At 42.3% G+C, this 14,586-nt stretch overlaps 2 protein-coding genes across 6 annotated transcripts in view; one reads left to right on the top strand and one right to left on the bottom strand.

Moving 5' to 3' along the window:
• pgam5 (PGAM family member 5, serine/threonine protein phosphatase, mitochondrial) overlaps positions 1 to 2,298 on the top strand; it is a 10,761-nt gene extending 8,463 nt beyond the window's left edge. For 2 of the 4 annotated variants that reach the window (XM_034229675.1, XM_034229672.1), the window contains exons 5-6: positions 589 to 719; positions 1,769 to 2,298. In XM_034229675.1, the coding sequence (XP_034085566.1) occupies positions 589 to 719; positions 1,769 to 1,919 (282 nt within the window). In that variant the 3' untranslated portion in view covers positions 1,920 to 2,298. Of the gene's footprint in view, positions 1 to 585; positions 720 to 1,768 lie in introns of all 4 variants that reach the window. The other 2 variants (XM_034229673.1, XM_034229671.1) reach the window with 1 other exon arrangement.
• A 1,803-nt stretch (positions 2,299 to 4,101) lies between these two features.
• Positions 4,102 to 14,506, bottom strand: ift46 (intraflagellar transport 46 homolog (Chlamydomonas)). 2 transcript variants are annotated; one of them, XM_034229666.1, is made up of 5 exons: positions 14,036 to 14,506; positions 8,899 to 9,167; positions 5,308 to 5,401; positions 4,978 to 5,109; positions 4,102 to 4,619 (listed from the first exon to the last, which is right to left on the bottom strand). In XM_034229666.1, exons 1-5 carry the CDS (start codon positions 14,144 to 14,146, stop codon positions 4,263 to 4,265), a joined length of 963 nt encoding a protein of 320 aa, XP_034085557.1. In that variant the 5' UTR covers positions 14,147 to 14,506; the 3' UTR covers positions 4,102 to 4,262. The 2 variants fall into 2 exon arrangements, with proteins under 2 accessions (XP_034085557.1, XP_034085558.1); XM_034229667.1 differs by lacking the exon at positions 14,036 to 14,506 and adding an exon at positions 10,712 to 11,151.
• Positions 14,507 to 14,586: the final 80 nt, after the last annotated feature.

Raw genomic sequence — 14,586 nt, 5'->3', positions numbered from 1 at the left:
AATACGTTACATGTATTTGTTATTGGCTATAGGTTATTGGTTATGCTCACATACTTATTTAATTATTCAAATGTAAACCGATCTTTTTCATATGGGTGTTTAGAGTTGTACCCCCTAGCTCTAGTCTCTAGTAATTCTGCCTAAAGTGCACCAGATTGAAGCATTTTACTTTAAACAAACATTTCTTCCCGGTATGCCTGAGAAGGCAGATATGCTTGTTTTTCTCAACAAGAACTGTTTTTAAATGGGGGGGGGGTCCTTTTAAAAGTTGGACTGTTGTAGCTTCAGTGGTTCTCAGGTTACAGTTACATAGCAGTGAATATAAACAGACTGATTAATGTGAATATTACTGGAAACTAACCTGTGTAAAAGTTTCTCGAATAAATGTAAATGTTTTGGTGGAAGAAGCATGTATCATTTTTTTACCCTGCCCCTCAAAGAATCGGAATTGAGAACCGTTAAGAATCGGAATCAGAATCGTGGAAATTCAAACGATACCCAACCCTACCCACAATGCACTGCAGCATCATACATTAACCCTGTCATGTGACAAGGACAGCTTTCAACCTCTCTACCCTCCTCCAGCAGTACCACGAAGATGGAGCTCGTATCGAGGCAGCCTTCCGGCGCTACATCCATCGCGCCGACACCAAGCAGAAGGAGGACAGCTACGAGATCATCGTGTGCCACGCCAACGTCATCCGATACTTCGTCTGCAGGTTGGTCTCTCAGCCAAACTCTGCGTATGTCGCTCAGCAAAGACTAGAGTGTGGTCTTCCTGCTTCGCTCACTATTGTGTTTAAACTAGAGCTAATCAAATAGCATTATGGACCAGTGCAATAACCAAATCGCAGTAAGAGTTATATTTGGTAAAGGCGAAATATGTGAAAATATCTAAATGAAGAATTGAGGCCCAGCTCACAAATGGTATCCAAACCATGTCCATTTTAACATCATTTTTCAATGATAATCTGAATATTGTTCAAAAAGGGTCGTTCACACTTAAATCGTAAATTATGTTGCAATTGCAATATCACTCAAAATAATCACGATGAGTTTTACGTTTTTTTTAAATCTTGCAAAACTAGTTTAAACTATTAAGCAATATCTTTTTGATTATGTGCTGAACTTGTCTCGTTAAACTCTTAAGGGAACTCTAAATAGAAATGTCCAGTTTAATCTTAATATATTAGCCCTTTGTTTTTATTGGTTTCCTCTGCGTCTGGTTGAAATAGTTTATTTAGTATATCTAGTTTGTTATGACAAGGGTTTAATAGAGCGGTCCAGAGACTTTTGAAGAACGAAAGCAGATGGGATTTTTCTGCAGATTTGGGGATATTGCAGAAAATAAGGTATGTGGCAAACACACGTTTTTCTCAGAGATAATCTTCACACATTGACACCACTTTTATACATTTTAAAGCGTAAATGCAAGTAAAAAGTTAACATTTTGATGAGCCGCATCACCACTGCTAAGCTAAAGGTGGCTACTGCTCGCCGTGATGACATTATACTCATTCAGAAACTTGTTTGCAACTGCCGTATTTAGTTCATGAATAAAAGCTTCAGATATTCACCAATGTAGTCATTACCGTACGTATCTTCTGTAATCTGTTCAGACGAGGGAATCAGAAGCGGTAAAATGCTAACTAATTTCTGGATTTTAGGACTCATTCCTGCACCGCTCTATATCGTTCAAATGACTACTTACTGAACCGATTAACCCACGATTTGTACTATAATATAATCCTTCCTCTCGTTGTCTCAGGGCTCTGCAGTTTCCCCCTGAAGGCTGGTTGCGGATGGGCTTGAACAACGGCAGCATCACGTGGCTCACCATCCGGCCCAGCGGCAGGGTGGCCCTCAGGACTCTGGGGGACTCGGGATTCATGCCCCCCGACAAACTGACTCGCACCTGACGGCCTCACGCAAGTCTCTGGGACTCTGATTTCAGTCGGTTGGTTGCAGGGTCAAAGCTCAGTTCTCTCCTTAAGTGTCTTGAAAATTACTTTTGATGTTATTGTTTTGTAAGTGAACTACCATCATGTAATGACACTCTGTGGTCGTGATTACTCCGTGCCATAGAACGCCAGCAGAAGCGATCAAACGGCTGCGCCTGAATGTAACTGAGGATTTTTACACAAGTGACTGATTTTTAAACCAAAAAAAAAGTTGTATTTGTATAGCTGTTGTAAATGCAAACCCTGCTCTTAGCTTTACAGCTGTCACTGTATGCTGGAGTGTGGATTCATGTGTTGTATGGTGCAGCTGTAGTAAATAAAGTTAAATGATGAATACCTCAGTTTGTCACATTTCTTAAAGAGGCCCTATTATGTTTTTTCCTGTAGTGTTATATATGTTTTTGTTCATGTAAATCAGGGGTGTCCAAATGCGGCCCGTGGACCATTTTGAATCGGCCCTCAGCAAATTCCAAAAGCACAATGGAGTACGACCCACAAATGAAACTTGTGCTTGTCTTATATTGTACTTCTTAAATATAAATGTAAACATATATTACACAGTAGTATTCTTGTGTTGATACGACCACACAAATAAATTCACTCGATTAAAGTTGGAAACATTTTCTTACATATCTAGGTTGATAAGAAAAAAGCCCAATGACTTATTTCCATAACAAGCTTGAAATACACCCTTCCTATTTCTCCTTATTATAATCACTCTTCTGTTTTAAGGGATGAGCTGTTAACACTCACGAGCATCATGTACCTACATTTGATTGATTTTCCTAACTTATAACTGAACTTACGAGGCAATAAACCTCTAGTGAGCGGCCCAGCCCTTCGTATATTTTCTGTATGTGGCCCTCGGTGAAAAAAGTGTGGACACCCCTGCTGTAAATGGTCTGCAAACGCTAAAATCCAAAAGTTCCCTCCAGAGGGATTTTCTACTGGCTAGCTCTCTAATACTTGAATGGCTACGGGAGCTCGACATATCTAAGCGGTTGACCAATCGCAACTGAGCCGACCAGCTAACCAATCAGAGCAGACTGGTCTCTGGTTTCAGACGGAGGGTGAAAAGAAGGCTCCAAAATGGACACTGCGCTGGTGAAGTTTAAGGGCACCAGTCTGGGAAAAGGCTTTCCCACAATGGCCACACACCAGTATAGTTTCTCTTCAGTGTGAATTTCAAGATGAGCTCTCCAGTGTGAATGCGATAATATGCCTGAAGTTCATCTGTATTGACAGATTTGCCACATTGGTCACAGCTGTACCGTTTCTCTCCAGTGTGAGTGCGTTGGTGGACTTTCAGGGTATTACCCAAAGAAAAGGTTTTCCCACACTGGTCACAGCTGTTTGGTTTCTTTCCAGCGTGAACGCGCATGTGGAGATTAAGGTTAATACTCCGAGGATAGGCTCTCCCACACTGGTCACATGAGTAGATTTTCTCCAGTGTGAATACGATAATGTGTCTGAAGGTCACCTGATTGAGTGAAAGATTTCTCAGATTAGTCACAGCTGTACAGTTTCTCTCCAGTGTGAATACGTTGATGAATCTTTAAAGTATTAGATGTTAAGAGGACTCGTTAAACTGGTCCCAGATGTGAGGTTCGGTTTGCTTTCTTTACTCCATTTCTAAAATATACGGAGAGAGACAAGGTGCCAGTGAGAGGTAGTCGTGCAGAGACCTAAAAACATGAAAACAAGCCCATTTGATTTTATACGACCAAATCATTCTTGATTAAATTTGATTCTATTTTCTTTCATTTAAAAAAACAAGCAAGAAATAGTCAAACAAATTCATTAAAAATAAAAGCTTTGAGGTTATTGTGAACAATTTCTCTAAGTGTAACAGGTTTAAAAATAATACAAAAATACAAGTTTTACTTTATTTACAACAACATATTTATACTATTTATAAAAAACTTGAAAAAAAAAGTTTATATTTTAAAATATATTTAATTATTTGTATACTTTAATTATTCCACCTTTTTATTTTGTATGTAACGCCTGAACACACCGCTGCTGTAACAAAAACATTTTCCAATTCGGGATCAATAATCTATCTATTTTATTAATTATAACAAGGGAATGACATAATCTGTAATCTGCTGTAAAACACAAACACTATGCAGGAACTGAGTCTGTTTTAAAGTCTTTATTGATTTTATTTGAGTATTTAATACAAAAGGACAGAATACAAATCCGGAATATGTTCTCACTTGTGCTCCCAGACGCACTTTTAATGAACTAAAACACACACTTTAAATCTGTTAATCTGGACAGTTCCCTCCTCCCTCCGCACTACGCTCTGCGGGTGAAGTGCTGTGAGTCTCTGAACTCGAGGTAGAGGCTGAACAGGAGGTGCAGAGCCTGGATTCTGCAGCCGTGGTGCACCGGGACGTCCAGCAGGGCGCAGACGGCGTCGCTGTACTGGTCCAGGCTGCAGGCCAGGCGGGCGGGGGGGGGGTGCAGGCGGCCCAGCAGCTCCTCCAGCTCGGGGGGCCACTCCTGCATCAGGCTGTCGATGTCCGGCATGCTGCGGCCGTAGTGCACGCTGGCGGGCGGTTTGGATCGATGCAACGCGCTGATGCTCTCCATCCAGCTGTCCACGGCGCGAGGGTTAGAGAGCGGACTCAACACACTGGTCACCTTCTTCAGCTGCAGGGAGAGAAGGAGTCATATACAGATGTATCTACAGATGTATCTACAGATGTATTTGACTGGACACTGATACAGCGAGCACAGAGAGGTGTTTAAAGCATGTATTACGTTTTATTAAGATGACGCTTTTAATATTAAGAAATTGAAAGCAACATTATTTTTGCAATATTTTATTTGTTTTATGTCTTATATATATATCACTCGTCACTTTTCTAATCAGCCCTTATAATATGAATTTAACAGTATTAAAAGAATGTTTTTTCAACATACAAAGTTTACCAGATGATCTCAGGAAAGAGTGTGTGTGTGTGTGTGTGTGTGTGTGTGTGTGATTCTGTGATACAGGTGTGTGTACCTCGGTGGCCCCGTGCTGTTTGCTCTCCTCTGAGAGCCACAGCGACAGCACCGTGGGGTCCGACTGCTTCACGCTGGGCTCGTCCAGAAACAGCAGACCCAGACTGTCCTCTTTCCCATCCGGCCGCGGCACCTGAACGCACCACGGGTTACAAGACAGAGCTCAGGGGTCACACAGAGGTCAGGGGTCACACAGAGGTCAGGGGTCATTTTGATGACCTCTACATGTATTTTTGTAATTTTGTTCACAACAATAACAGGATTAAACGTAAATAAAAGTAACTTTTGAAAACAATAGCGGTGGCCAGATGTTTTGAAAACCGACAGCTACCTTGAGGAAGGCGTCGATGTCTCCCACTGCGGGGATGAAGTCGGGGATGAAGGGCTTCAGGCTGTGTTCCAACTCTATGCACTGAGGACTGTACCTGAGAGCAAAAACACACATCAGATTATTCTCTTCTTTTATCGCTGACATGTCAAATATGACATGTGTTGTGTGTATGATGTTATATGCAGAGAGTGCAGCAGAGTCTTTTGTCTTTTGGCGATAAAACTGTGAGGCTGAAAATCCCCTGAAAGTTAAAAAACGCATTGAAGAAATATTGAATTTTAGTGAAGCTGATTTTTGCAGAAAATGGAAGAAATACTTGTGAATTAAAAAGGAATAATTTAAATTGTGATGTGATTCTGAAGTATTTATGTGAATGCTCCTCTCAGAGATGCAGGTAGTAAATACTATCGCAAGTAGTACAAAACAGGAGGTGTGTGTTTCTGCAGTACTTCTCTCAGAGATGCAGTGTAGTAAATACTCTGCAGTAGTAACAACTGAGGTGTGGTGTTTTCTGCAGTACTTCTCTCCGAGAGGGGCAGGTAGTAAATACTCTGCAGGTAGTACAACTGAGGTGGTGTGTTTCCTGCCAGTAACTTCTCTCAAGAGAATGCAGGTAGTAAATACTCTGCAGTAGTACAACATGGAGGTGTGTGTTGTCTGCAGTACTTCTCTCAGAGATAGCAGGTAGTAAATACTCTGCAGTAGTACAACATGAGGTGTGTGTTTCTGCAGTACTTCCCTCAGAGATGCAGGTAGTAAATACTCTGCAGTAGTACAACATGAGGTGTGTGTTTCTGCAGTACTTCTTTCAGAGATGCAGTAGTAAATACTCTGCTAGTACATACAGACAACAGAGGGGTGTGTTTCTGCAGTACTCTCTCAGAGATGCAGGTAGTAAATACTCTGCAGTAGTACAACAAGTGTGTGTGTTTCTGCAGTACTCTCTCAGAGATGCAGGTAGTAAATACTCTGCAGTAGTACAAACATGAGGTGTGTGTTTCTGCAGTACTTCTCTCAGAGATGCAGGTAGTAAATACTCTGCAGTAGTACAACATGAGGTGTGTGTTCTGCAGTACTTCTCTCAGAGATGCAGGTAGTAAATACTCTGCAGTAGTACAACATGAGGTGTGTGTTTCTGCAGTACTTCTGCTCAGAGATGCGGTAGTAAATACTCTGCAGTAGTACAACATGAGGTGTGTGTTTCTGCAGTACTTTCAATCTCAGAGTGCATGTAGTAAATACTCTGCAGTAGTACAACATGATGTGTGTTTCTGCAGTACTTCTCTCAGAGATGCATGGTAGTAAATACTCTGCAGTAATACAACATGAGGTGTTTGTGTTTCTGGCAGTCTTCTCTCAGAGATGCAGGTAGTAAATACTCTGCAGTATACAACATGAGGTGTGTGTTTCTGCAGTACTTCTCTCAGAGATGCAGTAGTAAATACTCTGCAGTAGTACAACATGAGGTGTGGTGTTTCTGCAGTACTTCGCTCAGAGATGCAGGTAGTAAATACTCTGCAGTAGTACAACATGAGGTGTGTGTTTCTGCAGTACTTCTCTCAGAGATGCAGGTAGTAAATACTCTGCAGTAGTACAACACATGAGGTGTGTGTTTTCTGCAGTACTTCCCTCATAGATGCAGGTAGTAAATACTCTGCAGTAGTACAACATGAGGTGTGTGTTTCTGGAGCAGTACGACTTCTCTCAGAGATGCAGGTAGTAAATACTCTGCAGTAAGTACAACGAGGTTGTGTTTTTCTGCAGTACTTCTCTCAGAGATGGCAGGTAGTAAATACTCTGCAGTAGTACAACATGAGTGTGTGTTTCTGCAGTACTTCTTCAGAGATCGTAGTAAATACTCTGCAGTAGTACAACATGAGGTGTGTTTCTGCGTACTTCTTCTCTCAGAGATGCAGGTAGTAAATACTCTGCAGTAGTACAAAATGAGGTGTGTGTTTCTGCAGTACTTCTCTCAGAGATGCAGGTAGTAAATACTCTGCAGTAGTACAACATGAGGTGTGTGTTTCTGCAGTACTTCTCTCAGAGTGCAGGTAGTAATACTCTGCAGTAGTACAACATGAGGTGTGTGTTTCTGCAGTACTTCTCCTCAGAGATGCAGGTAGTAAATACTCTGCAGTAGTACACACGAGGTGTGTTTTCTGCAGTACTTCTCTCAGAGATGCAGGTAGTAAATACTCTGAGTAGTACAAACACGAGGTGTGTGTTTCTGCAGTACTTCTCTCAGAGATGCAGTGTAAATACTCTGCAGTAGTACAAACATGAGTGTGTGTTTCTGCAGTACTTCCCTCGAGATGCAGGTAGTAAATACTCTGGCAGTAGTACAACGAGGTGTGTGTTTCTGCAGTACTTCTCTCAGAGATGCAGGTAGTAAATACTCTGCAGTAGTACAACTGAGGTGTGTGTGTTTCTGCAGTACTTCTCTCAGAGATGCAGGTAGTAAATACTCTGCAGTAGTACAACATGAGGTGTGTTTTCTGCAGTACTTCTCTCAGAGATGCAGGTAGTAATACTCTGCAGTAGTACAACACGAGGTGTGTTTTCTGCAGTACTTCCTCAGAGATGCAGGTAGTAAATACTCTGCAGTAGTACAACATGAGGTGTGTGTTTTCTGCAGGTACTTCTCTCAGAGATGCAGGTAGTAAATACTCTGCAGTAGTACAACATGAGGTGTGGTTTTTCTGCAGTACTTCCCTCAGAGATGCAGGTGTAAATACTCTGCAGTAGTACAACATGAGGTGTGTGTTTTCTGCGTTACTTCCTCTCAGAGATGCAGGTAGTAAATACTCTGCAGTAGTACAACATGAGGTGTGTGTTTCTGCAGTACTTCTCTCAGAGATGCAGGTAGTAAATACTCTGCAGTAGTACAACATGAGGTGTGTGTTTCTGCAGTACTTCTCTCAGAGATGCAGGTAGTAAATACTCTGCAGTAGTACAACATGAGGTGTGTGTTTCTGCAGTACTTCTCTCAGAGATGCAGGTAGTAAATACTCTGCAGTAGTACAACATGAGATGTGTGTTTCTGTACTTCTCTCAGAGATGCAGGTAGTAAATACTCTGCAGTAGTACAACATGAGGTGTGTGTTTCTGCAGTACTTCTCTCAGAGATGCAGGTAGTAAATACTCTGCAGTAGTACAACACGAGGTGTGTGTTTCTGCAGTACTTCTCTCAGAGATGCAGGTAGTAAATACTCTGCAGTAGTACAACATGAGGTGTGTGTTTCTGCAGTACTTCTCTCAGAGATGCAGGTAGTAAATACTCTGCCCGTAGTACAACACGGGTGTGTGTTTCTGCCAGTACTTCTCTCAGAGATGAAGGTAGTAAATACTCTGCAGTAGTACAACATGAGGTGTGTGTTTCTGCAGTACTTCTCCTCAGAGATGCAGGTAGTAAATACTCTGCAGTAGTACAACATGAGGTGTGTGTTTCTGCAGTACTTCTCTCAGAGATGCAGGTAGTAAATACTCTGCAGTAGTACAACATGAGGTGTGTGTTTCTGCAGTACTTCTCTCAGAGATGCAGGTAGTAAATACTCTGCAGGTAGTAAATGAGGTGTGTGTTTGTGTACTGACCGGGTGATGTACTGGAACAGCTCTCTGATCTCCGTGGTGACGGGCAGGTTGGCGTAGTCCGCCGGGTCGTACGCTCCCTCCGGAGGCTTCCCAGACTCCTCGTCATCCTCAGACTCCTCTTCATCAGAGTCCTCCTCCTCCTCTTCCTCTTCTTCCTCCTCCTCGTTTGGACTGACACCTGATTGCACCCCCCTCGCCTCGTCCTCGTCAAACTCGTCGCTGTTGGCCGACATTAAGCCCCGCCCCCTTCTGCTGGGCTGGGACTCTGACTGAAAACACAGAAAATGATCAGTCAGAGGAGAGAGCAGTACTGTGTGTACTTTTACTGCTTACACCTTAACATGGAGCTGATAATACTTATGTACCTTCACTGTTGATATGTTAACCAGATGGATCTGATAATAACTGTGTTCTTTTACCACTGATACCTTAACATGGAGCTGATAATACTCATGTTAACTAACTGTTGACACTCTTACTACATTGAGAGGATTATATTGATGTACTTGTACCATTGATTCTCTTACATGAAGATGTTAATACTTGTCTTTTAAGAGCTTATACTCAAACATGAAGCTTTACACTACGATAAAGTGAATACATGTAATACTTATGTACTATTACTATTTATACTTTACACCAAGCTACTAATGTTTGTGTACTTGTGTACTCACTTGTCACTGCTGATGCTTTTACTACATGAAGCTGGTAATACTTGTACTGCAGATACTTTGACATGAAGAAGAAAATACATGTGTACTTTTACCTTTGATGCATTAAGATGAAGCTGACCATACTACCTTTATCTACATGTAATGGATAATAAGTGTGCATACTTGCTACTGATACTTTAACCTCAAGTGGATAATGCTGCTTGTGTACTTTTACAAATCAAACTTATATATAAAGCTGACACGGTTTAATTTGACTGCCTTGACTTTAACACATATCTGATAATGCTGTTGCACTTTTACTGCTTTTGATGAAATGACTTGAGCACTTTTTCTGATAATCTTACATGGAGCTGATACCATAGGCGGAGTTTGACATTTGCGCTTGGGGGGGGGCAAACCTTTTTTACTGACGTCAGTACACAGTCCCAACTATTGCGTGGGGTGCTACGGACAGGGCCGGCCCTGACCAATTTGCTGCCCTAGGCAAGATTTTAGCTGAGAGTTAGATTTATTTTTAAATTAACACAAATACAAAATTAAAACCTATAATTGCACACTAAAACCATTATTTAAAAAAAAGAACAATTTCACATAAACCTCTGGTTTTTACTGGGGCAGTTCAACTTGATTTGGTGGGGGGGTAGTTTATGGGCGCTGTACGCAATATAGGCGTAGTTCCGTTACTATAAGATAATAAGATGTACTTTGTTGATCCAAAATTGGGAAATGGTGTTGTTATGAAATAAAAAATAATTTTTTTTTATTTCTAACTTTTTTTTTTCTCCCCAATTTTCGGCGCCCCCTATGGGTCGATGCGCCCTTAGCATTCGCCTATACTGCCTATGCCGAGGGCCGGCCCTGGCTGCGGATACAGTAGCAATAAAGCCAGCGCTCACTGCACTGAGTATGACTTTTCCACATACGAACGCAACTCGTCCCGTTGTGCACGCCTCATGCACGCCTCATGCCCGCCTCATGCCCGCCTCATGCCCCCCGTACACACACACTCATATGGGAGGGGCGGTCTCTTCCCCCAACAACAGTGCATTACATAACTGTGCACATCTTATACTTATTTGATAACTGCTATATCCCTTGGTTACTTGAACACGCTACAATATTATTAACCAGTGTCCTACCTTAGTGCAGAAGTAGACGCATTTTTTTACGTTCCGCATATATGTCCACTATCCCCTCAGTGACAGCTGTGCAGTTATGTCGTCCTCAATGTGAAGAACAGCAAGTGAGGAAAACCTTGTTCCTCCCATCGTTGACCGCAGCCAGTTCCGAATTCTCCTCATTGCAGAAAGACTTCTCTCTCAGGTGGCAGATCCGATAGGAGTCAGTGCCAACTGGAGCATCTTGTATACATTTAGATGAATCAATAAAACACAAAAAACGCTCCTTGATTTCAAGCTGCTCTGCATATCTTAAACACACTGATAATTGTTCCATTTTGCAAGACCTGGCCTCATCTGCAATCAGGGTCGGCGTCATGGGGGGTCATTCGCGGGCCATGCCCCCCCAAATGAGTCACTGTGCCCCCCCAACGCAGGGTGGGCAAGCCTTGTCACTTTGCCGATTTTTTCTTTTTTTTATCATATAGGCTAAGTGAAAACGTTTCCACTAAAGGTTTTTTGTGTGAAATACATCAGAAATAAATAATACAAATATAAAACACAGCCTGAGGTGTGCTCACTGCTGCTCTCTGATTGGTGTGTTGCTTGACCAATGACCCCCGACCTTTGTTTTGTTATCATTACGCGGCTGAGTGTTTAGATGAAAGCCCAGTGGCGATCTGTTCATCTGTTACACTGATTATACAGTAAAGCCATCAAAAATAATATGATATACAGTACAGTACAAGTACATGGGTCTCTGTGTTTCATTCAAGCTCTGTGTGTGTGTGGCACGAGCGCATTTTGTGAGTGCGCGAGCGGTAACGTGGAATGTTGTGGTTAGCATCTGGTTAGCTAGCTATGCTAACGGATATAAAGGGCTGTTTCTACACCAAGGTGGAGGAGAGTCCTCTCCTGTCAGACTGAGAGGATCTTATAACGTCAGCTCAGTGAGGTAAGGACTCTCTCAGTGTTTAGATAGTTCACTTTAGTGTAAGTTATCTCAGTGGGTCTCAAACGGTTTGGTCACCATTTATGTAAGTATTTTCGAGGAATACCTTTATATGATCATTATAGTTATTAAAGAGAGAATAAATGAAAAACGGGTATGAAATACTATAGGACAGTAACACAAGAATACAGTTTAAAAGGGGAATGATTAGTGAAATATCCATAAAGAAAAAGTAAATCTGTGTACAGTTCTGTTTCATATGGATGCTGAGAGATGTAGGCTATCCATAGATCTCTTCACTTTGCTCTCAAAGTGCACCAGATTGATGCATTTAACTTCAATATTTTAAAAATAATCTTCCCGGGGGAGCATGCCCCCAGACCCTCCTAGAGGAGGTTAGGTCCACCCCCACCTAAAACATGTTCACATGGATAGGATACTAAATACATTTGCACACTTGTTATATGATGGCCTATGTCCATATCAAATCAAGTTTTATTTATATAGCACATTTTTCAACGATTTTTGGTCGAGCCAAAGTGCTGTATATACAGTATAATACAAAAATAACCTACGGTAAAGACACTTTACAGCAAATACAACAGCACAGTTTGTGCAGAATATCAGTATGAGAAAACGACACCCTCTGTACTTATATGTTTCTGTTTTGGTGGTCGTGCCACAACCGTGCATGTATGCACAAGTCATAGGTGCGCTATACAATAGCACTACACCCTGCATGTGTGTGAAAGACAATAGACTTTACAGCATGTTTTTTTTAATTGAAGTTGGTGTTTGTGTGTTGGTTGTTGACGGCAGTGTGTGCCCCCCCTTGGTAAATGATTGCCCCCCCATTCAAGTTGTTCTAGAGTCGACCCTGTCTGCAATCATAGAAACAAATCCAGTATCCTGCACTTTCTCTACCATTTCTGCACAAAGTTAGCACGTCAATGACTTCGTTCTGGAAATCTGGGCTAGTCGCATTGAAATAGTTGGACTGCATGTTTTTAAAAGCAGAATCATACTTGGAGAAGAAGCCACAAACCTCAAGACAATTCCCACGCGACTCTGACTCGCTTCCCTCCCGATGCCCACGAAAAGGCAATCCGAGTTTGGACAACAGCCTCACAATATCAACAATTTTGCACAAATAAGATCTGTTCTTCTCAACAGAATCTTCGTGGCTTCGGGAAAGTTGAGCTGCAATAGATCCAGAAGACGCAGTCACTTTATAGTTATCCCATTTAACCATGCAGTTCAGATGGGCCTGGGAGTGTGCATGTTTCTCCAGTTGGCTGCTTAGTTGTTTTCCAGTCACTCAGGCCCTTGCTAAAGGAATCCTCCACACCGCTGTCAGTCTGGAAGTGGCGGCATGAAAAACAGAAGACGGCATCCATTCGTACTGAATATTCCAGCCAGGGATAGTTCTTGTAATTGTACGTGGAAAATTATCGTTTTGTTTTCCCAATCATTTTTTAGGGGAATTCGGATAAAGTAGGCTGCTTGGGACAGCTGTGTTTTCCCCCAAGATCATCATGACCCACTGACGGCCCCGGTGGTCTCCCTGCTGTGGGGTTAATGACGTTAGCTGGTCCTGCTAATCCCGAGCTCTCCGCTGTGGGGCTAACGTGATCTGGTTTAGCTAATCCCGAGCTCTCCGCTGTGGGGCTAACGTGATCTGGTTTAGCTAATCCCGAGCTCTCCGCTGTGGGGCTAACGTGATCTGGTTTAGCTAATCCAGAGCTGCTTGTTTGTGTGTCTGCCACTTCACATTCTGACGGCTGCTGGTTGGTAAGGTTAGGCTCAGTCGGTGGCTCTTCTGTTGTTGAAGCTTTTACAAGACGAAATTGGACGTTTTAAAAATCGCTGAATATCCATTACTGCTAATTCTTGTAATACAATAGCTGAATCACTTGTATACAAACAAAAGCGAGGGAATTTGAGTCCTTAACCTCACACGTCACACACACACACACAAACGTCACAACATGCGACTGCTCAAAAATGAAATTATTTCAAACAAAACATGATATTATTCAGATTTGTATTGTAACAATCATTTTATTACATCTATTAAAATATTGATATACGAAATATTTGTATTGGAACAGTTTTAGACTTAGTAATGCAGTAACATATTTCAGCCACCAGGGGGGGCAATGCCCCCCCGCAAAATCCGCCTATGGCTGATACTACTTGTGTACACACACACACACACACACACACACACACACACACACACACACACACACACACACACACACACACACACACACACACACACACACACACACACACACACACACACACACACACACACACACACACACACTAAAGGGCTGCTGGAGCTCCTTCCCCTGTGTGTGTGACCGCTGAAGCCCGGCGGATGTTACCTGTTTCCCGGGAGTCGGGCTGTAAACACTTTCCTCGGAGTCCACCACCTCCAGGCTCTCGTCGTACGGCTGGTTCTTCAGCAGTCTGCTTTCTTTCTCTCCCCGCTCCATGTGCCGCTAACAGCCTGCCGTTACACACATTAATCTCCCAGGCGTTTTAGTCCCGGAAAAAACGTTTATTTAGTTTACCGTTTAGCCACTAAGCATCAAAAGCTAAAAACAAACCGAACCACGGGCGGCTCTAAATCCGTCCGAGTCAACAAAAACGGTTTAACTGATAAAAGAACGGATAAAATAACACATAACAATAGACTAACTCTATATATGTGTTTTAACGGTCTCTCAAACACATTAAATTAGTTGTAAACTGTCCAATAATCTGCGTCAAAGCCCGTTAGCAATGTCTAGCTTCTGGAGGCTGTATCCCATGGATGTATGTATCCTGGCAACGGACCGTCGCGCGATGCATCATGGGAGTACCGTTTTTCTTTTAGACAACGTTTCAGTGGAGAGTTCCGACAAGGAAACACTGCCCGCTAGTGGTGAATAGA

This window comes from Gymnodraco acuticeps, unplaced genomic scaffold (assembly GCF_902827175.1).
Source record: "Gymnodraco acuticeps unplaced genomic scaffold, fGymAcu1.1, whole genome shotgun sequence".
Taxonomy (NCBI): Eukaryota; Metazoa; Chordata; class Actinopteri; order Perciformes; family Bathydraconidae; genus Gymnodraco; species Gymnodraco acuticeps.
This window is presented reverse-complemented; position numbering and strand designations above follow the sequence as displayed.

What these genes read in the sequence shown, in the direction of transcription:
- ift46 (XM_034229666.1), bottom strand. Translation starts at nt 14,146, where the DNA reads ATGGAGCGGGGAGAGAAAGAAAGCAGACTGCTGAAGAACCAGCCGTAC. An exon ending in CTGTTCCAGTACATCACCCG is followed by an intron (nt 5,402 to 8,898) that starts GTCAGTACACAA and finishes TTTTGCTCTCAG; the next exon opens with GTACAGTCCTCAGTGCATAG. An exon ending in AACAGCACGGGGCCACCGAG is followed by an intron (nt 4,620 to 4,977) that starts GTACACACACCT and finishes CTCTCCCTGCAG; the next exon opens with CTGAAGAAGGTGACCAGTGT.